Below are 23,803 nucleotides of genomic sequence, written 5' to 3' on the forward strand. Positions count from 1 at the left end.
GCGCACTCCTAGCCTTCGGCCAGCGCTCGGGCGCAGGCGGAGCCCAGCACCTGCTGCTGCGCCCCCCGGGTGCCCCCCGGCCGGGGGCTCCGGGCTGGGTCTGGCCTGGGGTCCCCAGGCTGGCGACCTTTTGGGGTTCCCGCGGGGCTTTCGGGCGCAGTCCCTTCCCCGAGAACGCAGAGTCAGGGCCATCTCTCCGGAGCTGCGCCGGTCCTGCAGCGTGCGGGGAGCTCGAACTTCGCTCCAAGCTGGTGAAAAAGAAACCCCTGAGGAGTGCCGGCGTCCTGGAGCCCGGCTAGAATCACCTGAGGGTGTGTGCGTGTGCACGTGTGCCTGCCGGTGTCTGCGTGCGTGTGCGCGCGCGGGAGCGCCTGTGTCTGACCGTGTGCGCGCGTGTCTGAGCGTGTGCACGTCTGTCTGACCGTGTCTGAGTGCATGTGCGCGCGTGTCCGAGCGTGTGTCTGAGCGTCTCTGAGTGTGTGTGAGTGTGTCTGAGCGTGTCTGCGTGCGTGTGTGCGGGTCCGCGTGTGTCCGTCTCTCCGTGCGCCGCGCAGGTTTCTCCCGGCGGGAACTGGAAGCTCAGCTCCGCCTCGGGCGCGGGGAGCTGGGGATTCCCGGCGGTCAGGTCGGCCTTTGAAAGACCCCTCGCGTTCAGAGGTGGACCAGTCTACAAACCTGTTTTCTCGGTGCTGGTCCGTGCCTCGGGCGAGAGCACCGCGGGAGGGGAGGTCATTTTCTACAGAGGCGTTCTGGGAGCTCAGATGGTTCATCTGAAGCAAGGTATTATTTTGAGATTTTCTTGTGGGGAAGAGTTGGGGAGAGTTGTTCAGTCTTCGACTAAATTGACTTCAGTCTTTACTAAACTTTACAGAAAGTATCAAAGTTGATGGGTTACCTTAAACAGAAGGTTTTTTTTTTTTTTTTTTTTTTTTGGTACCGGATATCAAATTCAGGACCTTGCGCTTGCCAGGCAGTCACTTGTGCCGCTGAACTACCTCCCCGTCCCTGAGCAGGGTATTAAAACGTGACATTTCATTTTTGTTAAAGAATTTTCCCCTTCCTAACTGTATTTTAAGCATTTTTTTAGATCAATGATGGAATCAATTGAATTGTCTCAAATATAATTACTCAATCCACATGGAATTTGCATTATAGATTTTTAGAAATTTATTGAAGTATAATTTACAAATTCACATATCACAAAATTCTCCCCTTTCAAAGGCAGATGAGTTTTAGAAATTACTGCACCAGTGATTTAGAAATTTGACCTAGTTGTGGAATCTGGTTTCAGGATGCTTTCTGCACTTTGTAACATTTCTCATGCCGATTGTGTCCCACACAGGTCCAGACAGCCATGACTGTATTTTTCAGTCTCTGGAGATAAATTTGCCTTTTGAACATTTCATCCAGGTGAAGTACTAATCTGTGTGTTTCTTTCTGACTTCACTCACGTAGCGGGTACCTTTGCGGCTCCTTACTATTGCACCACGTAGGGGCATTTCATTCCTTTTCATGGCCAAGTACTTTTCCATTGCATGGATATACCATATTTTGTACATTCACCAGCTGATGGGCCTTAGATTGTTCCCAACTTGGAGAGCTGTTTTCAGCCATGCTGCTGGGACCCTCTGCCTGCAGTTCTTTGTGAGCTGCTCTGTTTTCAGTGCTCTGGGGCAGACTCTGCAGTGGAATTTCTTCCGTATGCGATGAGTGTGGCTGGCTTTTAAAGAGCAACACAGAATTATTTCTGGCAGAAGTTGTGTATTTACAAAATGTAGACAATTCCTCGAGGAATAAATGCTTCTTAGTGGAGCATATGTGATTATTTTATGTACAAGGGTTTGGGAAAGAAAACACGTTGATTCCTTTCAAATGTGGAGCTCAGGTATAGCAAATAATTTTGAAAAAATATTGCGGTGTTTCTCAGTAAGATTTTTTGCCTGATTTTTTAAAATGCTAAATGAGAGTGAATCAAGCTTAATCAAGACCACCTTTTCAAACAAAATGAGGAAGAGAATAACTTGAAAATTGTCTTTTTGGATGTTGATGAGAGCCAACTCTGTCTTGACAGTAAATTCAGTGGGTTTTCTGCTTCTTCATGCAAAGTTTTAATCGAGCTAGAAAAAAGTGTCACTTCCTCCGAGGATCAAAAAATAAACAACAAACCCTCTGATAGTATAAACCCCATTAACCATGATGCCATATAATTCTTTTCAAAAATAATTAAACATATCATTGTAGATGGATGTGGAGATATAAGGCCCAAGAGTCAGTGATTACATATACAAAATCCAAAGGTTAGATATAAATCCAGGACTGCCGCCTACCTGTTTGAGAACTTGCACTGGTAAGTGCTTTTCTAAATCTTGTTGGTTTCAGATGTTTTTTCATGTGCTCTATGGGCTTTTTGTAAATCATTATCAGTAACATTACATAAGAAGAATTCTAGGTTAAGCATTTGTACATACCTGTAAAACCAAAAGTAGTTACTGTTTTTTCTTTTATTGAAAGTCCAAGTGATTTCAAGAAATTGAACAGATGTTCTACTTGTCACTCAAGTGAGATATGGCTTGTTCAGCTCTCAGCGGCAGGTAGCAGTATCGCGCATCCCTTAGCAGCATTGTGTAGGTGTGGGACATGCGGTGACTCCGTCCCTGTCCATGCCTTGTCCTCTGAGGGTCCAAGAGGTGGATCCCTGGTTGGAGAGTGCAGTTCGGAGATGTCTAGACTGGAAGGAAACAACTCAGTCGTGCATGGGTTCCTGAGTAGCGGAGGTGATCGCACCTAGAGGCCGGGGAGAATAGAAACAGGACTTCTTGGACAGGAACGCGGCCCGGGGACTGGATGTACTTTGAGACGAGGCGGTCTGGAGCCACGGCAGCTGTCACACTTGTGTGCGGAGCAGCCACAGACCTGCACCCGCAGACGGCAGAAAGGAACCTGGCTGCTGTCCTGTCCTGGGCTCCCGGCCCCACAGGCTGTTTCCCTGTGAGCCCAAGACCTGCTGCGGTGCAGATGGAGAAGAAACCCCTCTCCATGGAGGTGTGGGGACCGGCAGGGGAGCCTGCAGGATTTCACTTCTGAGAGTGAAATACAGGGGTAAATTGAGGTCCAGCCTGATAGCCTCGGGCATAAGAGCATGGAAAGCAGGAAAGAGGTAAGGGGTCTTCTTAAGCATGATTCTGTTTTAATGACCACAGAGTGATTTATTTCTAGACTAATTTTGTTGGGCCGAGATAATAGCTCAAGAAGAAACCTCATTTGTAAAAGCGTGTGTGTGAACAAGCTGCCTGTCACTTATATTAGTTTCCTGTGTTATATTAGTTCCCTGTGTTTGCTTATTGTTGAATAAAAACCAGGACTTCTTTCATGGAGCTGTGGAGCAGGTATAATGTTAAACCCCAAGGTACTCACACGAGTCCCTTGGTCTTCTCTCCGAAGAGGACCTGAGATCTAGTAAGAATACAGGCTGTGGGCATGATGGGTTCTGCCACTCAGGAAGTGTGGAAAGCATCTGTCACCCCAAAGAAGAAGTTAGGAAGGCGGATGCCTCCTCGGAAGCCACCCAGCCTCTCAGCTCCTCCACCCATGGGAGGATGTCCTTGCCAGTCCTGCACGTTGAAGGACAAAAAAGGGAAGCCAGCGTTATCTGTGCCTTTCAAACTCGCCCAGAAGCTGCCCCTGCCCGCGTGTGCTGCTGCGGCTCTGGGAGGGTGGGGGGCTTGAGGGGTTCCCACCTGACAGACTGCAGCAGGAGCAGGCTGGGGCAGCGCAGCGAGGGACACGGAGCAACACGGAACAGCAGATTCTAGCCACACGGGGGACTGGGACCGGGCGCTTCACTGTCGCTGGCTGTGGAGTCGGGGAGGGGAGGGGGTGAACCCGAGTCTCAAGCTGTTGGTTTTGAGTAGGGGCGAGCACTGCTTGTGGACATGGCGAGAGGAAAGGAGAGCAGGCCTATGGGTGTCCTGGGTGGTCCCCACATCCCTGTCCTCCCCAGGCCCTCGCGGTGTCCCCAGCTGGAAGACGGTTGCTGCATGTGCAGCCGGTCAGGAAGAGGCAGCTGGGTTCGGGTGGGCTCTTAGCCAGCACAGCCGGCTTCCGTGTAAGAGGGGTCTCGGAGGGGAGGTGCCCTGTGACCCTGCGGGCAGACTGGGGTCTCCCCACCGCCAGCCGAGCCTGCCAACCATTGCTGGCAATGACTAAGTGAGATTCGGAACCGATTTTCCCTCCAAGTCCACAAGAAGGAACCAGTCACACTGGCGTCCTGAGTTGCGGTCGCCGGGCTCATGATATACATAAAGACAGATTCGGGTTTGCGGTAATGCATTCCCGCAGCCCTTGGCCTCTAGGCTGTGTGAGGACGCTCATGGAGCAGACCAGCCGGGACGCACCCAAGAGGCGGTAGAAGAAGGTGCTCAGGAGGTGGGTGACCTGGACTGCGGCCTGCAGAGGGAAATGGAAGGCCGGACCTTCCTGGGAAGCATGCGGAGTGAGAAGGGGACCTTGAGGGCCTGGAAACCGTTCCCTGGGGACCCAAGAGGAGAGGGGCAGGAAGGGGGCGGGGAGCAGGACAGGGGTGAGCCCGTGCTCAGGGCTCTCCCGGACCCGCACCAGGCGGGGAGGAGAGGACGGGCGGGGAGGGCAGACAGGCCCAGCGAGCTGTCCTTGATGTTGAGGGAGAGGCTCTGTTCTCCCCTGAGCTGCCCGAAGCTGAAAGTACCCGCGAGCTGGCCAGGAGGAGGACTGGGGCCCGGGGAGGAGCGGAGGCCTTAACCTGCAGCGCACATTGGGTCTGGAATAGAAGCTTGCGGCTCTTCTAGAAGAGAGGGGTTATTTTAGTCCGTCTACTAGCGAGGACTGTGGAGGTTAAGAAAGGGGCAACGACTGCTTGCTGAGCGCAGGCCAGCCTTCGGCGAGGCTCCGCCGTCCGCGTTTGTCCCCCTGCGGTGCCGGGCCTGGTCCCTTGGAGGAGGTGGTGAGGAGGACCTGGGGTTTTCACCGCACAGCGGGAGGAAGCAAAGCGCTTGCCACTCACAGATTTTTATTTTATGAACACTGTAAGAATGTATAATTTTATTGACTTGCTGAAAACTTGTCACATTATCTGCGAAACACTATTATTTGTCTCACTTGACTATTGGCTCACTTCTTCGTAGGTTGTACCACAGTGTGACCCGTTAGAAATACGCGTGAAGTCCAAAGATTTCATTGCTGATTTCTTGTCATCTTGCTTTGAAGTTCTGTATCGCTTTTATCGTTTTTGTGTTGTTTTGTTTTTGTCTTTTTGTTGGTTTTTGTTCTTTTCTCTTTCAAAGTAAAACCAAAGACAATAGTGTCACACAGTATTTCACATGAGGCTTGCAAGCATTTGTTAGTTTACTTCTAAAGTTATTTTAGTCATAAAATACAGTTAAGTATGTTTACATATTTTTATTTTAATTCTAATATTCAATATTAATTGTTTCAATTTTGGTTATCTTTCAGTCTTTGCACATGTGTAAGGAAATATTTTAATATTAATGTAATAGTGGTAGAGAGTTGTATACTACTTTTTCCTGGTAAAATTGCTACTTCCAGAATAAAAATCAGTAAAAACACTGGATTAAAAATAGAAAAGATGTAACTTTTTCCTTATTACATGAAATGTCCTATGAAACAGTTTTTCACTAGATAAAATTCCAGATAGTAAAGATATGAGAAGGATCCTTTCCCAGTTTGTTGAAAGGGTTCAGTCGGATATCACTGCACCCTGTGGTGATCATTAATTTAATATAGAAATAGGAAAACAAATTTCTAAGAAATGCCTAAACCATAAAAATACACTGCTTCAGCGATTGACCATGGGTCAGTGTGGAATGCAGGTTTTCCGAGTGCAGTGTGCGCTTGCTGTGTGACATTTTCACCAGAAGCAGAGATGTGAAAGGTGGTTTTTTCCCCCATCCAAATCCTTGCACAAACTTTCCATCATCATAACATAGTGAGCTATCTAATGTATTATTTTCTGGACAAATAATGCCAGTCTTGTAAAATATTACTAAGTGTTTTAAACCTTTTAATTCTGGAGTACTGTTTTTGAGATAATATACACTGGAACGGAAATCAGAAATTTCAGATCCTACTAAGCAAAAGATAAAATCTACTTATGTGTTGTTGATCTGCCAATTTAAAGAACAAAAATGACGTCAAACCATATGCTCTGTTTTCCACTTAGTAAATCATCTTACTATATCTTTCCATTATAATAAATTATAGTTTTTAAGGGATGCATAGTGTTCTACTAAAATATATATAGGAGTCCCAGTTGTTTGTTATGCAGAATATTACCATGTTGGCCTTTTTAAACAATATCACAGTAGAAAACGCTGTTAATTATTTTATACCATATGTACACATGTCTTGATTATTTCATTTGAATAAATATTTAGACATAGAATTGCTAGGTTGGAGGGTGTTAATTTGTAAAAGCTTTGCTATACTTTACACAAATTCTTTTCAGAAAGTCTGTGTACTGTAATTCAAAATAGCATTTTTACTAACATACCAATGTAGTTTCAAAATTTAAAATGTTTAAATCAGTGGGAAAGGTAGCTCGTATTTTTATTTCTTTGAGATGGTTAGCCTGAGTATTTTGAATTAGCCAATGTGTTTATTAGATACTTGGATTTATTTTATGAGTTGCAATTTTATATTCTTCGCGTATTTTTCATATTTTCTGTTTGTGAGAGATTTTTATTCATATGAACTCTTTGTGTGTTTCCTAGGTTGCAATTTTTTTTTTTCCTTCTGGTACCAGGAATGGAACTCACAACCTTGTGCTTGCCAGGCAGGCGCTGTGTCACTGAGCTAAATCCCCAGTGCCTTAGGTTGCAATTTTTGAGTTACCTTTTTAAGTTGCTTCCTTTTTTAAATCTCTAGGGTGCTTCGTTTTGTAGAATACTAAACATTTTTAGGTGTCAATGTCAAATCTATCAGTTTTTCCCCATGCAATTTCTGACTTTGTGAAGCTTGAATAATAGCCATCTGTATTTGTTTATAGCACTTTTGGTGACTTTTATTTTAATTTAAATTTTTGATCCTTTGGCAGTTATTTTAGTAAGGGTTGAAGTAGGCACCTAAGTTTATTATTTTTTTTAAAAATGGCCAGTCCTCTCTCTAAGGCATTTGTTCTGTAACTGACTCTTTTCCTCTTATGTTTGAAATGGGGTCCATGTCTCCTCACCCCTGCACCTGCCATGGCTCCCAGCTCCCTCAGGACTGTGAGGTACTGGGCTGTCCACCCTCATGTTCCCTTGCCAATGTCCCAGCACCTGACCGCAGGGTCATTGCTGACACCCTAAGCTTTCCTGGTCCGTAGCTGTCACCCTTGCCCAAAGCCCAGAGGGACCAGAACATACACTTCCCATATTACAGCTTCCAGCTTCCTTAAATCCCCGTGTTCGGAGTGGAAACACATCATTTTTTAAATCTATGTTTCTTTTGATACGCTGAGCAATTCTTTCATCATGGTTGTTATTTCTTTTTTTACCAGAGTAATTATTTCTGATATGATTTCCTCTATAGCCTGATGTAGTTGGTTCTTTACTTCAGTTGCTATTATTTCAGAACTTTCAGGTATGTGACTTCCATGTTCTTCCATGTTGATGTTTGCCAGACTTGTTCTGGATGGTGTGTGTTATGGTTGATACATTGTGTCAACTTGGGGAGTCTAGAGGTTTGGCTAAGTGACTCAGTGGGGAGCCAGGGTGCTTACTTTGCATTCATCTTGAGCCTGTGCAAGAGGAGGGCAGGGAGATTATGTGAGTGCTACTCACCCCCTGGGTGGGGGTAGCCTGTTTACAATGTAAGGGAGGGAAAGAGGCTGCTTGCTGCCATTCCTCCCTTTTGCTCTTGTTTTTGCTGTGTTCTGCTGCCATGAACGTTTGCCCTCTGCCATGTGCCTCTGCCTTGGAGCCAGCCAGGTATGGACTGAAACCTCCACAAACTGTGAGGTAAATAAACCTTTCCTTCTTCATTTTGGGCACTGGGTAGTTTGTCTCAGCAATGAGACAAAAGTAACCAAGACAACATGGAAGGCTGAGATTGCATTTTGCTTTTTCATTCTGTCATTTTCAAATCTCCCTAGGTTTCCAGGGATTCAGGGTCCCTCCTGGGATGGTGGCGGGAGGCGGAGTGCTGGGTTTTGGGCTCGCAGAAAGCCAACTGAGGCTTCCTGGAACCCAGGGTCTTTCCCGCGATGGTGGCAGGGGGCAGAGCCGGAGGACCTGGGCTCCCAGACAGCTCACCCAGGCTTCCCGAGCCCAAGGCACCTTCCCGTGGTGGTGGCGGGCCGGCCGGGAACACATCATTATTCTCTACTGTTTTTTAACTTGGTCGATGCTGCACTTTCTTTCTCTGGAAACCTTACTGTTCAGCGCCTCTCTAGGTCCAATCCTTGCATTTTATTCCCTCTTCAGCATCATCACATCGCGCCCTGGGGCGCCTGCTCGGCCTCAGTGGAATCCCCTAGGTGCGCACCTCCGCCTTTCCCTGGCTGTGAAGCGGGATTCTTCTCTTGGCACCTTGCTTCGCCTTTGGATAGCAGAAGCAGAGGCCGTGGAGTCTGCTGACCATGCCACGTCCAGGAACCTCAGGATGCGGAGCGGCCAGCTGCCCACGCACCCATTTCACCGCCAGAGACCATTATTTCTCCACCGCCCTGTTCCTCTGAGCCTCCGCCTGCGCCGCTGTCCTCCGCCCAGCACCCGGACGGCACGGTCCTGCGCCAGCGCTCTGGTGGCTGGTGTGCCGTCCGCTCCCGACCTCTGCTCGGCCTGGTGACTGCATCCGCAGAGCTCCCGGGCCGCCCGACGCCGGTGACCGCGACCCGATCCAGCCACTGCGGTCTCCGCACCCTGGGCTGTCACCGTGGGCGTTCTTCCTTTCCTGAACTCTCGCGTTCTGAGACCCTGGGCACGGCACTCTGTCCTCCTCTGCCCTCCGTTTTTAAATCAGTCTGTGGATTCTTTTCACTTCCCTGGGATGACGAGCTCTGTAGTTCATCTGTGCTCACTCCCTTTTCTTTCAGTGCTTGGCGGAAGGTGTCCTCAGCGGGCGCCAGGTCTCATCAGCGCAGGTCAGTGGAGGCCTTAGGACTGCACGCTCTGTCTGGGGTCTAAGCCTCTTCTTCCCTCCCAGCCTCACAAGGCCTGCCGAGGCCTCCAAGACCCAGTGACCGTCCCCTTCCTGTTCATGTGAACCACAAGATTCCTCTGCTTCCAGGAGTCTGACTGCTTTTCCTCTCTGCCTTCCAACTAGCCTGTTTCTCTGGTTCTGTGTGGTATTCACTCAAAGGCTGCACACTTTTGAAATTTTAGAAAATTTAGATTTATTTTCTGAAGATTACTTGCTAACTGTAATCTATAATCCTACCTACTCTGGAGGCTGAGGCAGGAGGATCCCAGAGTTGGAGGTCATCCTGGAGCACTTGGAGAGACCCTGTCTAAAATAATACCCTAAAACAAGGCACACACAAGCACAAAAGTGCCTTATCTTTGTCTCCTTTTTATGGTGTGCTGTTATTTTATCTAAAGTACGTGGTGTCCCTCACTATTCCGGGTCTTCCTGTATGACTCTTTCAGTGCGTTGTGGGCTGAGGAATGGAGACACTCCAGCACCTTTGTTAGGGGTATTGCAGTTATGCACCATGCGGAATCCGCATCAAGTGAGGGTGAAGAGAAGGAAGGAAGCTGGCAGTTTTTAGCATGGAAGTACTCAGCCTTCAGCCACAGCTTGCCCCGGAGTTTACATTTTGATGAAGACCCAGTCTCCTTCTCTTTCCTGATTCTCCTCCTCTTCGCCCGGGCTTTGTTCTCCAGCTCTGCTCGGTGGCAGCGTAGCTGAGCACCGTCCCAGGACGCCCTTCTCGGGGGAAGCCCACAGGGAAGCAGCTGGCTCTGCCCAGTAGCTCGGGCGTCCCCCCAGGACAGGGCAGGGTGCCTCACTGGCCCTTCCCAAGGCACTTGCCGTGGCCGGAGCTGTCACTGAGCTGCTGGGCAGTTGCGGGTTGCACCCCTGGCACCGGGAGCAGCGAGCTCTGGCTGTTGGGCCGGGTCTGCACATGGTTCTTGGGAATGATGGGATCGAATGCAGGGAGGCTGAGGAGGGGCGGCTCCTCCCAGGCAGAAGTAAGCAGGCAAAAATGTTCACTGCAGACTCGGGACAGACAGGTTCAAGAGCAAACGGGTGTGGCCAGGGGCCCGTTAGACCCGCAGGACGATTGCATGTGGGGAAACTGCAAGCATGACTAGCATGTAGGTTTGCATGACGGTTACTGGGTGGAACAGCAGTATTTTTTAATATTCTGGTTCAACTATGTTCTTTGCAGCTTAAGTTGCAAAATAAGTAAACTTGTATAAGTAGATCTTCAATATACGGCTCTTGAATTAATGGATTTTATTTTACATTCTCCCTATTCAGATAATATTTTGAAGGGAAATAACAACTAAGAAAAAGGAATCTTTCCTCTTTATATAGTTATTTTTGCAGCTAATGTTTGAGGAAACACATGGGCACATGGCTTAGGAGATGCTAGAGAGAAGAAAAAAATCCCTAACCTGGAAATTAGAAAACTTCGTTGTGTAGCCAACTCAGGTTTTAATTGGTCATATGACCCTGAAAATACTTTAATTTCTTGAGATTTTGTCAACATGATTTTACCAGTATGCATACGATTATTTGAGTTCTTCATGATGAAATCAGGGCATTGAGAAAACTACCTATACTATTCTAGATAGTGCCTGTACTTACATCTTTTAATGCTACATGTACCATTGATTTTGTGGTTCATGCTTGAGGGTGGTTATAAAAGTGCTTTTAAAAGTTTTCAATGAATCCTAGAACTCAGTACATGTATCTTCCAGATGAAAAGTTACTTAAATTCAAGTAAGCAAATGCCTACTGAAAAGCACCTTCCTGGGTGCAGGGATTGTTTTTAGTGATGTAGTGCACCGAGGAAGGGCTGAGACCCCGTCTTTTCTAGAAGATACTTGTAGCTCCATCTGTCTGGGGGTTGGGGGAGAAGATATCAAACCAAGCTGTCCTGCAGAGTGTAGTTGTTTCCATGAAAGAAACAGGCAGTGTTGGGGTATTTCAAAGAGGAGAAAGATCAGCTCTGAAGCTAAGCAGAAGGGTATACAGAGGATACAGACACTGGGCTGGTCTGTGAAGGATGGATGGATAGAACATTTCTGCGTTACAGAGCAACAAGAACAAGGGTACAAATACAGGGCAGAATGAGACAGAGCTGTGTAGAATTTGCAGGGAGTGAGGTGGGTCTGGGTGGAAAGAGCATTGGACTGCAGTGGAGGGCTTTGTGTCCCAGGACAAAGGCTTGGGTTTGAATGTGTCGGTAGTGGTCATTCTTGGATATTGGGGATTGTATCATCAGTAATTCATGAGGCAGAATTATTTTGACTGGTTCATATGGAGACAGGGGCAGATGATTTATATTTTTAAACAATAGTGGGGAATGGTCGTTGGAAGAATCAGTAAAATCTTGAAGGGCTTTGGTTTGCAGCAGTTCTGTGTGAATCATGTTGGGTATTCAACACACGTGGGAAAGCCAGGAGAGGCCTTGGAGTCAGACCTGGATTTGAATGGGAGCTGCTGCTTACTCACTATATTGTTTATCCTTTGCATTTTTAGAATACTTGTGAAGAGACACAGTGTTCACTTGCAGTTTTATTGTGATAATTAATGACTGTCAAAGCCTAGCTAGCCCTCTTCGCAGTACTCAGTACTGCTCTATAATTTGTGACCGTCTTTTTTACCTGGAGGTTCTGGGAGGTACCTGCGTATCTAAGATGAATATCAAAGAGAGAAAGATTTTGAACTCAAAATAAAAAAGATGTTATAAAGCTTAAGCTGCAATTTAAAAAAGGAATATTGTATCTAAATGGGGTAGTACTTTCTGAGTTTAAATGTGGCAATGACAGCCTAGAGCTAAAGCTATATATGTGTGTCTGAATAGATTCATAAAGAAATGTCCCATTCATACAGTCTAAGGGGAGACTTCCAAAGAAAAGGGCTTCTCACTCTTTTCTACCAAGAAGACCCAGAAATCTAGTGGCATAAGTGAATCCAGAGGCAAAATTCTCCATAAAAGGCCATTTATTCGTAATTTCATATGCATCTTAGAAATTTATATGCTTTTTCATTCTACTTTATAATGTTTCTATTTTATTTTAATGTACAAATAATGTTTGAGATGTACCCTGCCAGGTCAAATTCCCTAGATATACGGGATTTGTCCTGTGGTTGTGAGTACTTTCTGCACATAGCCAAATCTTCCTGACAGTACTGGCTTCCTGTCGAAGCAGGACAGCCTGAGCAGTCTGTGGAGCCCACAGGCTCCTAGCAGAGTAGGAATTCTATGATTCTTAGCATGGATGAGCTAATAATCCAGATTTCCATGGTTAGAATTCCTGTAGATTTGTGCAGATTGGTTTAACTTGCACAATCATGTTACTGCTAACATAAGCATGATGGCAGTATGCTTACGTAAGAATGTGCGTGAAATTAAGTTCCAAGAAAAACATGGAATTGGAGACTTCTGTGTCCGCATCTCCCACAGCAGTGAGGGAAAAGGCTGCGTGGGTTTGTGACGCTGCCCCTGGCTGCCAAGCTCATGAGCTGTGCATTGTTTTTTCCTATTTAATTTCTCAGTTAGGACTGGGAGCGGGGAGGATGCTGAGTGAGTGCTGTTTTGTGAATTGCAAGGAGGTTTTAAAATTAGGATAATTTTTTTCTTGTTAGTTCTAACTTACTTTAAAAATAGGCTTCCCTCCTGATTTAGTTGCACCAAAGATCCTTGCATAAATTAGACAGAGAAAATTTGCTTGAAGATTTGCTGGTCAGAACCGGAAATTCCTTCCCTGAGCCTGGATCCAGGCAGCTTTTGTGATTTGGTTACTCGAAGGTGCAGTTCCCTTGCTTTTCATGTTATTGTGATTGTAGTAACAGGGGCATGGGCTGGGGTGCAGCTCAGTGCTAGGGCCTTTGCCTCGCATGTGTGAGGCCCTGGGTTTAGTCCAAACACACAGAAGGAGTGGACATCTGATTATGCTAGTCTTCTGGCTGCGTGGGTTAGATCACCGTGGGGGATTTGATTATTTACCCTGTAATGATTCATTGTAGTTTAAGGAGAGGAAAACAAACCCAGGAGTCAGGAGATGGAGGTTTTTTTTCTTTAAAGCAAGTACAAGTTTATTTTGAACTAGAGTATTGCTAACAGTTCAAATATTTGATTTCTGAAGCACAAGAGACTGAGTTAATTCTGAGTGGATTATCTTCTTAGCCTGACGCATTATGACCTTTAAAGCGAATTTTGGGGACAATGACAAAGTCTTTTAAAATTTTTCTTCTGAGATAGTCTCACTAACTTGCACAGGCTGGTCTTGAACTCGTAATCCTCCTACCTCTTGTCTCACCTAGAGTTTAAAAATAATTTCTTTTTAGTGGTACTGGAGATTAAACCCCATCTCAGTTTCACACTGAGCTCTTTTGCTTTTCCATTTTGAGACAGGGTCTTGCTAAGTCACTGAGTTGCCAAGCTGGGCTCAAACTTGATCCTCCTGCCTCAGCCTCTCGCAGGGCTGACATTCATTACCACCACTGAAACAAAATGTATTTTAAAGATCTTAGATCTGTAAACAGTTAATTATCCCAGCAAGACCGGATTTCTTTCATGGACATTTGCTGCCTTTAGGAGACTGGGTATTTGTTTTAGATTTTGGTGACTTGTTTTATTTCTCATCCCTAATATAGGCTAATAATCTCTTGGGAAGTTAAAGAGGTTAAAAATAAAAAGATGCTAAATCCTCATGTATTTTACATTTTTGCCTAGGAGTACTGCTCTCTAATTATGAATAAATTATAGTTTAAATATCTCCTTAATGCTGAGAACTATGCTAGGTTCCCTGAAGTCAAGCTGCACAGGACAGGGTCTTAGCCTTTAATGTGCACAAGGGCAACGCCGGGTAGGCAAACAGCTGCAGAAGGATGTGACCGAAGGCACCAGAGTGAGATGACTCATATCTGAGCATGCTTAGATGTGTTTGTCTGTCATTTTCAAACCAGGCATGATTTCTCTGAGCACAGAACATTACTGCTAGATCCTGAAGGCCAGCCAGGAGTTTGCCAGGCTGGGGAATGTGTGCTGGGAAGAAGAAAGACACTTCCAGTGCGTGGTGTGTTAAGGATCCTGATTCATTCAGTGTAATGGGGTTTGTGCTCTGAGCGAGCAAGATAGGGCTGGAGGCGGGTTGGAACACAGACTCGGAAGCACCTTGCTGGACACTCAGTGTGGACTGGGGTGAGGGTTTTGAACTGGGGGTGTAGTACTACGGAGTACAGGCTGGCAGCCCATGTCCTGTGGGCATGCAGCTCTCCCCTCGGGGAGGAAAGGGACCTCGGGAAGAGGTGGGGCTGGGCTTGTGTTTTGGGTGGGTAAGTTCTTAGATTAGTTAACTGGGTGATTGCCTTCTGAGCTGTAGATATGGATGGAAAGTCTGACTAGAGTTGCTTGAATGTTAGGGTGTGGAGCTATGGAGATATTGACACTGAAGATATAAATGTGGGTTTAACTGCAGATAAGAACTGAAGGCCTTTCCAATGAAAGGCTGTACTGAAGTAGAATTACATGCTCAAATATTGTATATACAGTTTTTCCAGGAGAGTAGTGAGATTTAACTCTGAATCATTTGATCATTTTTTCATCTATGAACAAAAAAATTATGAAGCTCTGAAAGTTGTTTTAAATGTGATTTAATAAGAAATAGACTTCTTTTTTAATACTAGATTTTGTCAGATGTGGGTTCTGCTGTCAGTTTCTGTAAGTCCCCCAGCATAGAGTTGAGTCCAGCGTCCTTTCCAAGGTACACTTTAGGGTAGGAATTAGCTCTGCGCTGATTTCTGGTTTCTTCTGGGAAGAAGCATCTGGGGAAGTGTGTGCAGAGCAGGTGTGGATTCTTGGTCACTTGGAGAAGCAGGAGTCCCGCCCCCTGTTCACTCGGCCCTCCTGGGATCTCCTGAGCTGGGAGCCCGCTGGGAAGAGCTGGTCCCACTCAGTCCTGTTGCCTAGCAGTCCCTGCACAGCAGTCATAAGGGGCTGTTGCCAAGCAACCAGGAGGCCCCTGGAGCATCAGCCATAGACATTGTCAGTGGCCTGGGCCTGCCCCATGGGAGAAGCAGAGCCACATGGCAGCGGGACGTGTCTCCCCCAGGGACACCCGGGGACACCAGGGCTGTTAACAGTGAGTGTCTTTCCTTAGGATTAAAGAAAGTAACTTGTGTTCTGTGAGCGCACAAGTCATCAGAATTAGTGATGTAGATCAAATTAAACATGGACTTGAGGCAGGGCAGGGAGTGCGGGCAGCTAGTTTTCACTCAAGTACTTTCATTCTGGTTTCGGTCTCCTTCAGGCTTAGTTTTCTGGGTCAGTGAGAAGTAATTTTTCATTGTACTGATGGAATGTGCAACCTTCTGTATTAACATTATGTAGCCAAAGCAGATATTTACCTTTGAGAAAAGCCAGCAAGTTCATTCTGGTCTGATCAAGTGGACTCGATGAGTATTTGGTTCAATAGAAACACAAGAGTTTGCCACTACTACTGAGATTCTGCCTGGGATTTTCTTTCTATGGAGAAAGGTCAGAAAATAGCAGTTTGCCAGGAATGTGCCTTATTTACTTTTAATATTTAAAAGGGAGTTGACAAGACTTCCAAAGAAGGCTGAATTAAGCTTTGAAGAATTAAAAGTTTCCATGTTGAGCATTGGCTTTTCTTAAAGATCCAGGCACAGATTTTAAAGGCCAAGACATAGTGCTTTCAATATATTGGAATAACAGGAGATTGGCTGGTTCTTCTCTCTTTCTCTCTCTCTCTCTCTCTCTCTCTCTCTCTCTCTCTCTCTCTCTCTCTCTCTCTCACATACATACATATCCCCCCACCCCCAAACTGGTACTGAAGTTGGAACCCAGAGCCTTTGCACTGAACTATATCCCTAGCTATTTAAAAAACAAACAAACAACAAACAAATAAATTAATTAACATTATGAGACAGGGCCTCACTAAGTCTCTTAAGTTGCCCAGGCTGAGCTTGAACTTAGGATTCTCTTGCCTCAGCCTCCCAGAACACTGTGATTACAGGCATGCACCACCGTGCCTAGCTTTTTCTTTTTTTGGTAAATACTTTAAAAATTCTTCTCAAGACACACACACAGGGTATCTGTTTTTCACCCATACATGCGCACTGTGTCTGATTAGAGTACTACTAAGGTGTTCCATCAACTGTCATAGGACAAGTCAACCTTTCTCTAAGCTGCTTTACACTGTTTCTGCTGCACCTATCCTTGGCAGGCACATTCTATTTCCTGCATGAGAGTATTAAATAATCGAACATATTAAACAGAGTAGGTGGCAGGTACTGGTCTGTGTGACTTGAGTTCAGAATATCATTTAAATCTGCTAACGTCTCTAAGCGGTAAGCACTGTTTTTAAGGATGCTTTGCATCCATGGAAGCGTAGGCTTGCCTAGAAAGGTTAGGTAACTGCCGAATGTACACACATAGATTTGGAACCAGAAAGTCTATTTTTAGCATCCATGCTTTTAATCATTGTAATTTACCATGAATGTCACATTATTTCATGAGGGCAATTCAGTGTCAGGTCACAACAGGCTTGTTTTTAAATTTTCAGGTCAAAACTATGCCTCACTGAGAGTTGATTCTCTTTGGCTGACTGCACCTCTGCCACACAAAGAAAGCTTAGCGTTTTCCAAACCCTGATGGCACTCACCTCACTGACTGGGATCATCTGTGCGCCTCCTTCCTTCCGCCACGCTTCCTCTGTACCTGACTTCTGCACTCCCGCCAACCTGTTGAAATACCTGCGTTCAAATGCTCCCTTTGGGAAGTTCTCCCTCGGCGCCTCCCCGGGTTTGGTAACTGGTGATGCTTCCACGTGCCTTTGAGAAAAGCTCTTTTTGGGTGAACCACGCTCACGGATACCCGGATGTTGTAGTTTGAACTCGGCCCCGCTCGCCGTCCTCACCCGGTCTCCTTTGCTGGACCCCGTGTTTTCTTTCAGATACTTCCTTATAGCTCCTTGACCTCGTCCGCTTCACCCAAGGCGACGGCCGGGTCTGAGCCCTTTCTCGTTACCGCCATCAGCCGCTGGTACTGTCACAGCCGGCCTGCATCCGGCTGCCTTGGTCGTGCAGACTTGCTCAGCATCCCGATTCTACCGTGACGACAGTCGTTGACTAACTAAAGCTTGTTTGTGTGGAATATCGCCGATCTCTTTCTGATTAGAAAAGAACATAATTTAACTTACCAAACAGAAAATACATGATTAAAATCTTCTGTAGCCTTCTTCAGGAATAACTTAGTAGTATTGTTACGTGTGGGATTAACTGATGCACTTTAAAAATGAAATCGTGAGTGTGCGGTCTGTGCCGAGTCTCCTTTGCTCATTTAACATCTTACAAGAGATTTCCCAGGGTCCGTATTATATACTCTGCAAGATTTCTCAGTGAATTGAATAACGTTAAACTGAAGAGAAATCAGAGCAACGGTTTGAATCCCTCCACTGAGCTTTGTAGCTCTGTGGTCTGGGAGATTATTATTTCTGAGATTTGTTTGTCATTTGTAACATGGAGATGTTGTTTTGAATATTTAATGAAATAATGCATATGCCTAGACATTAATCGCTAGTGTAAAATGTTAACTTAGAATCTCTTGCTGCTTGTGGTTAGATGCTTGCTCTTTCAAGGCGTGCGCCATGCTTTGTTGATCTGCGTTCTGGGTGACTTACTGCTTACCCATGCAGCTGTGGCCCTCTCTGCCTGAGTTTTAGGGTTCCCTACAATTTAGCCTGATCTGATTAACCCTGTTTTTCACAATGTAAATTCTCTCTTCTCTGCAAGTCATTTCTTTACGGTTGCTTGTGTACATTATGTTTATTTCCACCTTGCCTTCCTTTTGAGGGGCTCCCTTGTACCAGCTGTATTTGGGATACAGTCGTGGGTAGAGGGGAAAATGAATTCTATGGAAAACTGAGATTTATTAAAAAATCAGTTCAGCTGGGGACAAGAGGACCCCACAAAGACTAGTAACTGTGTGGCCTTTTTGTCTCAGGTTAGTTCTTGGAGAAGAATTTCAGGTGGGGGCCATCAGCAACCCAGTTCTTGCAGCTGGGACATGAGTAGTCAGTCATCTGCAAGGTGGCATTAGGTGGCACACCACGGCATCCTGCGCACTTGCCGCATGATACCCTCCCTCTCCTTTGTGCGTCAGTGAGATTTTCCGCAGTTGTGTTACCCCGGTAGAGCCACATACTTGCCGACCTGGGGGAGTTCAGTGTGCACCTCATTAATAGAAAGAGTACCGCTGCAGCCAATGCAAAGGGCTCCCAGTAGCAGGTCTGCAAAATTATTGGATGGCATAGTGTACAACTGAATTATAATCTAAGGTTTAAATACATATATATAAGTTCATACTGGTATGAGTAAATGACTGAATAAGTAAATAAATAAATAAGTAGGAAAGGAGAGAGAAATTTCTTGTGCAGAACAACTCCCAATAATGTATATATTTACTTCATTCTCGAGGTGGGAAATGCTTCCCTCCTTAACTGTGGGCTTTAGTAGTGACTTCTCACCAAAAAGTGTAATGGGAAGCAGTGGGTTGGGTTGAGTAGAGCATCTTGACAGTAGAAAAACTCGATAAACCCTATCTCAGCAAGTCAGCATCAATAATGCTATCACGTTGATATTGCAGACTCTTAACTGATAAATACATGATTTTGCCTCAGTGTTCATCCTCCCCACATCTTGTAATCCCAGTATAATTAAGGAAAATTGTGAGACAAATCCCAGTTGAAGGACTTTCTATAAAATACCTGGTGAGTGCCACGTGCCACAAAAACAGGAAAGTCTCAGAAACTGTCACAGCAAAGAGGAGACATGATGATTAAATAGAATGATACCCTGGAACAATAAAAAGATTAGGTAAAAACTAAAGAAATAAAAAGTGTAGAGTTTAGTTGACAATAACATGTATTAGTTCCTTAAATGTGGCAAATACTCCACGAGACATTCATGATAGGAGAAACTGGGTGTGAAATTATACAGAAACTTTCTATCTTCAGATTTTTTTTTAGACTCTAAAGCTAATGTAAATAATAAGCTTACTTTTTAAAGGAAGTACTACTATAATATGATCCAGAAATTCCACCTCTGGGTACACATCCAACAGACTGGAAAGCAGGGTTTTGAAGAGATATTTTTCCCCTCATGTTATTCACAATAGGCAAAATGTGGAAGCAGCTGGGCGTCCATTGACGGACGGATGGATGGACAGGTGTGCTCCTCTGAAAAGGAAGGGGACGCCGACACAGGTGTCACCTTGAGGTCGTTACGTTAAGTGAAGCCGGCCAGTCGCAAGACAAATACTGTGGGATTCCACTTAGAGGAAATATCCACAGTAATAAAATTCATAAAAGCAGAAACAGAATGGCGATTCCAGAGGCAGCCAGGAGGAGAAATGGAGGCGGATGTTCAGTGGGAAGGGTTTCTGTTCTGCAAGATAAAGTTTTGGAGGTCAGTTGCGTAACATTGAGAATGTGCTTCATACTGAGCTGCGTCCAGTAAAATGCCCCAGGTGATATATTTTACATTGTGTGCATTTTTGTACAGTTCAAACAAGAACCACTAGTTTGTCTGCTTGTTTTGTTTTTCTTCTGGGACCAGGAATCAAACTGATGACTTTGTGCTTGCCAGGCAGGAGCTTTGCCGCTGAGCTAAATCCCCAGCCCCAAGAATCACTAGTGAAGTAACTATTTTCCTTTTAGCTCATATCCTCAGGACCCTGCTTGAGGGTTCATTATCCAGGGATATAAAGCAGTAGGGAGGTTAAGAGAGCAAGACAGTTAGCACGCTGCATTTCAACCAGTGGTCACCCCGAGGTCCACACAGGAGTTACCCGGCACCCAGCAGGACAGAACGCAGTGGGCGGTTCGGGATGGAAGGGTAGGCCAGTATTCACGGGCAGTACTGGGGGCCTCTGCAGTCTAATATAAACCCTTCTCTGAGCAGAGGCTGCAGCACTAATTATCTGTGAAGTGATATTTGGGTTGATAGCTTTCCTTTCTTCTTTGGGAAGCAAAACAAGTATCTCAGTATGCACACTGTGCATGTCTTCTAGTAAAATCGTATAACACAGTGGCCAAGAGTAAGGATCTATATCTTTTTTAGAAGTAACCATTGATGTCTGGAATGGTATTCATATTTGTGCTACAAATGACTGTTGGGTTATTTTAATTAAAGGGCGAGTTCAGTCAAGTAAGGGTTGTCAATATTTTTAATCCTCCTTTCTTTGTCTGAGAAGGAGGAAAAATTTAATACATGCCTAATTGATAATTGTAACTAACCGTTCACATAGATTACAGTGCGGTGTTTTCATATATACATGTGTAATAACAAATGGTAATCATACCCATCTCGTGAACATTTATCGTTTCTTTGTGGTGGGAATGTTCAGAATCCTCTTTCCCAGCTTTTAAAAAGCATAGAACGTGTTATCTTCAACTGTGGTGCAGTAGAACCCCAGAATATTTTCCCCCTGTTAATTGTAACTTTATGCCCCTCGTGGAGAGTTAGATTGGCCCTACGCATGTGATCATGCAGGGGTTGTTCTTTCCCTCGTAGATTCAGGGTGTTTTTGAAACTCAGATGCATGAAAGTATAATTTCTTTGGTAATCTTTTCCTTTTTAAGCCAAAAGAAACTCTTTTGAACGTCACAGTGCTGAAAGGGAGCTGTGAGATACAGCAGCACGATGACAGATACTCTTCCTAAGGTCCTGGACTAACGCTCGGCAGAAAGGAAAGAAGCAAACTTTGTCTTTGCCGCTTCCCAGGGAGCTTCGTGACTGCGCATTTTCTCCTCCTGCACAGAGTGTGCTTGAATGCCACCAGAGCAACCTGGAGAGGCGGGCAGGATCACTGCTCCCGCGCCCACTCCATGCAGGAGGCTCTGTCGCTTGGGCGATGGCACCCCCAGATCTGCCCCTGAGGAACGGGCTTTGGAGCCAGAGTCGGGGGTCGTGCTGGGGCCTGGGTGATATCACCGGGCCCTGAGGCCTTTTTGTGCTGTTGACCTGTGAATTGGGGAATGTGAGAAACAAGAGACATGGAAAGTACTCACGTCATTTGACAATTGACTTAATTGTAACATACAGTTGACATTTTGGGGAAAAAAAGATACTTTGAGAATCACAGTGAAATATCACACATGTAACTCTTGGGTTTTATACAAATCGGGACTGCGGAGGACTGGTTGGAAGAGGGTGCTCCCCCAGGAGGGAGGTTACAACTGGGGAAGAGATGGATGGGGGGTGGGGGTGGGGGTCCAGCCCGGCAGCAGAGCGTGTGCAGATGGAGTTGGAAGAGTGGACTGCCGAGCAGTGTGCGCCTGGAGGAGGCAGGGTGTGATGGTTTATTAAAAAGAAAGGAGAGAAGACAGACGGCACTAATCCCTGAATGCATAGCGTGAAATTAGACCCCCGTGCCCTGAAATACCCTAGCAGAGCTGGCCAGCGCAGACGAACAGAGGAAGGACAGCGTGACGAGCCCTAACCTCAGGAGAAAAGTGAGCAGATCATATCTGCCAAGTGGGCAAACACGGCTCTCATCTCATCCGTGCTCAAGCACGTAGACTGGCCGAGAAGCGGGAGGGAGGCTGCCTTCCAGCCCTGCTGGGAGTACCTGTGCAAGTGAGAATAACGGTAGAGCGCTTGCCCAGCGTGCACAAGACTGTAAGTTCAACCCCCAGGACCACAGTACTTACATAAATAAATGAATAGGACTAGCCCGCGGCTAAGTCACTTGAACTTCTAAACTTCTCAAATTGACACAGCGAACAATATCCTAGAGGGGTAAAGGCATGTCCTTTACACCCCAGGATGTAGAACTGCTGGGTTACTTAATTATGCTTCTAGACTTCTCAAGTTGACACAATGTATCAACCATGACAGACTATAATAGCCCTGCTAAACAACATAAAAGTGGTCTAAGGGGAGGACCGGAGTAATAAAAGAAAAGGAGAGCCTTTGCCATTTTGTTTTTAAAAAAGAATAAATCAAAGCAGCACAGCCTTAAAGATGCAGAAGTAAATCTTGTTAATTTTCATGCTACCCCAACTGTCTCTTCTTGAGGACTGTTAGAACACCCCAAAACCCTATTTGTGAGCAGTTAATCCTGGAGGGGTAAGTGGAGAACAAAATAAAAAAGAATATCCCACGAACAAAAGAGCAGTGCAGGCATCAGGTGCAGAAGGGCAGAGGGACGTAGATAATAAAGGGTTAGCACGTGTTCCTAGCCGTCAGGGAAACGGTCCATTCATGTCCACAGTGACACAGCTCATCTTCTCTCTCCTTTGCCCAGCGAGTAGTCACTCGAGCCTTTGCCCCGAGTGCCTGTGGTAGCGTGTTTTAGGTACAGCGACACAGAGCAAAGATCTGTGCGGCTTCTCAGAGTTGCTGAGTTACCTCGGGAATGCTGAACGGGACTCAGAGTGACCGAGGTGGTCAGGAGACTGAGTGGCCTTCGCCTGTGCTAGCTCCCGGGATGCTGCTGTGACATCACCCGCGTAAGGAGCAGCGGTGGGACAGGAGACGGGTTGTGTGTGGTCAGGAAGACGAAATGAGATTGAGTGGTGGACTCAGAAAAGAGAACGTTTTTGTTTGATCAGAGTGGACATTTCCTGAAGTCGTATCGAGCTGCCTCTGGTGTGTTGGAGGAGCAAGCTCAGAATTGCGAGGCACTCAGGTAGAGGGTAGGGACAGGCTGGAGAGGAGGGTGAGTAATTCACTCCTGTCCGAGGTAGAAGTTCTAGGATTTGTTCTTAAAATCATCAGTGTGGGCTGAAGACAGTGCAACAGGGACGACAAGGCTACTTTTTTTTTTTTTCATCTTTTTGAGACAGGGCTTCACTCTGTAGTTCAGGCTGGACTTGAGCTCACTTTGTAGCCCATTCTGGCCTCGAACTCACAGCGATCCTCCTGCCTCAGCCTCCCGAGTGCTGGGACTACAGTTGTGTATCACCACATCCAGCTACAAGGCTACTCTTAAGTCAAACATAGTAACTTTGTTCCTTAACTGTTAGACCTTAGCTGAATCTCTTATCTCAGAACATTAGTTCTACTTCAAAGAAAGAAGTATAGTAACAGTCTGCATCTCAGAGGTCTCTGATGAAAATTGAAGAAAATAGCGAGTGCAAATGACTTCATCCAAAAGTGAACGTAATTGGATGTCAAGTAGAAGGTGGAATTCGAAATGCTTAGTGTGCAGTGGGCACTTGGAAAACGGTGCAGTTACTAGGAAGAACTAGAGCCTTATCTTGGCAGACACTCAGACTGCTTCGAACAATCCAGAAAGTGAAAACGGTAACTGCTAACGTAGCAAGCCCATCTCTGCTTAGCTGGGATTTGTAAGAATAAAAAGCTTCCTGATGTGTAATGAGAAATAGTAAATATATACAGCATTAAAAAGATGTACCAGGTCAGTTGTTCCATTTTGTCTGCTTTTGGCTCAGTCTGCAGCGCCTTGTGTTACATTGAAAGGAGCCTGCCTTGAGAACCTCAGTTTGCTGTATCGGAGGCAGTCTCGAGCCTGTGGTGGGCCCCGCTGACCGGGAGCAAGCTCGAGCATGCCAGATGCTGGAAGTGGCTAGGGTTTGGTCGGAACTGAGGATCTGGGTCACAGTCA

General features: G+C 45.8%; 1 protein-coding gene across 4 annotated transcripts in view; it reads left to right on the forward strand.

The window, feature by feature from the left end:
• Positions 1 to 23,803, forward strand: part of Pkib (protein kinase (cAMP-dependent, catalytic) inhibitor beta) — a 167,903-nt gene that overhangs the window by 83,948 nt on the left and 60,152 nt on the right. For 2 of the 4 annotated variants that reach the window (XM_013516610.1, XM_005389139.1), the window contains exon 1: positions 15,172 to 15,293. The exons of 1 other annotated variant lie outside the window; for it this stretch is intronic. In XM_013516610.1, coding sequence (XP_013372064.1) covers positions 15,219 to 15,293 — 75 coding nt within the window. In that variant the 5' untranslated portion in view covers positions 15,172 to 15,218. Of the gene's footprint in view, positions 1 to 15,171; positions 15,294 to 23,803 lie in introns of those variants that run through there. One more of the 4 variants, XM_005389142.2, reaches the window with a different exon arrangement.

The sequence above is a fragment of the Chinchilla lanigera genome, unplaced genomic scaffold (genome assembly GCF_000276665.1).
Source record: "Chinchilla lanigera isolate Chin_1 unplaced genomic scaffold, ChiLan1.0 scaffold00035, whole genome shotgun sequence".
Lineage (NCBI taxonomy): Eukaryota > Metazoa > Chordata > Mammalia > Rodentia > Chinchillidae > Chinchilla > Chinchilla lanigera.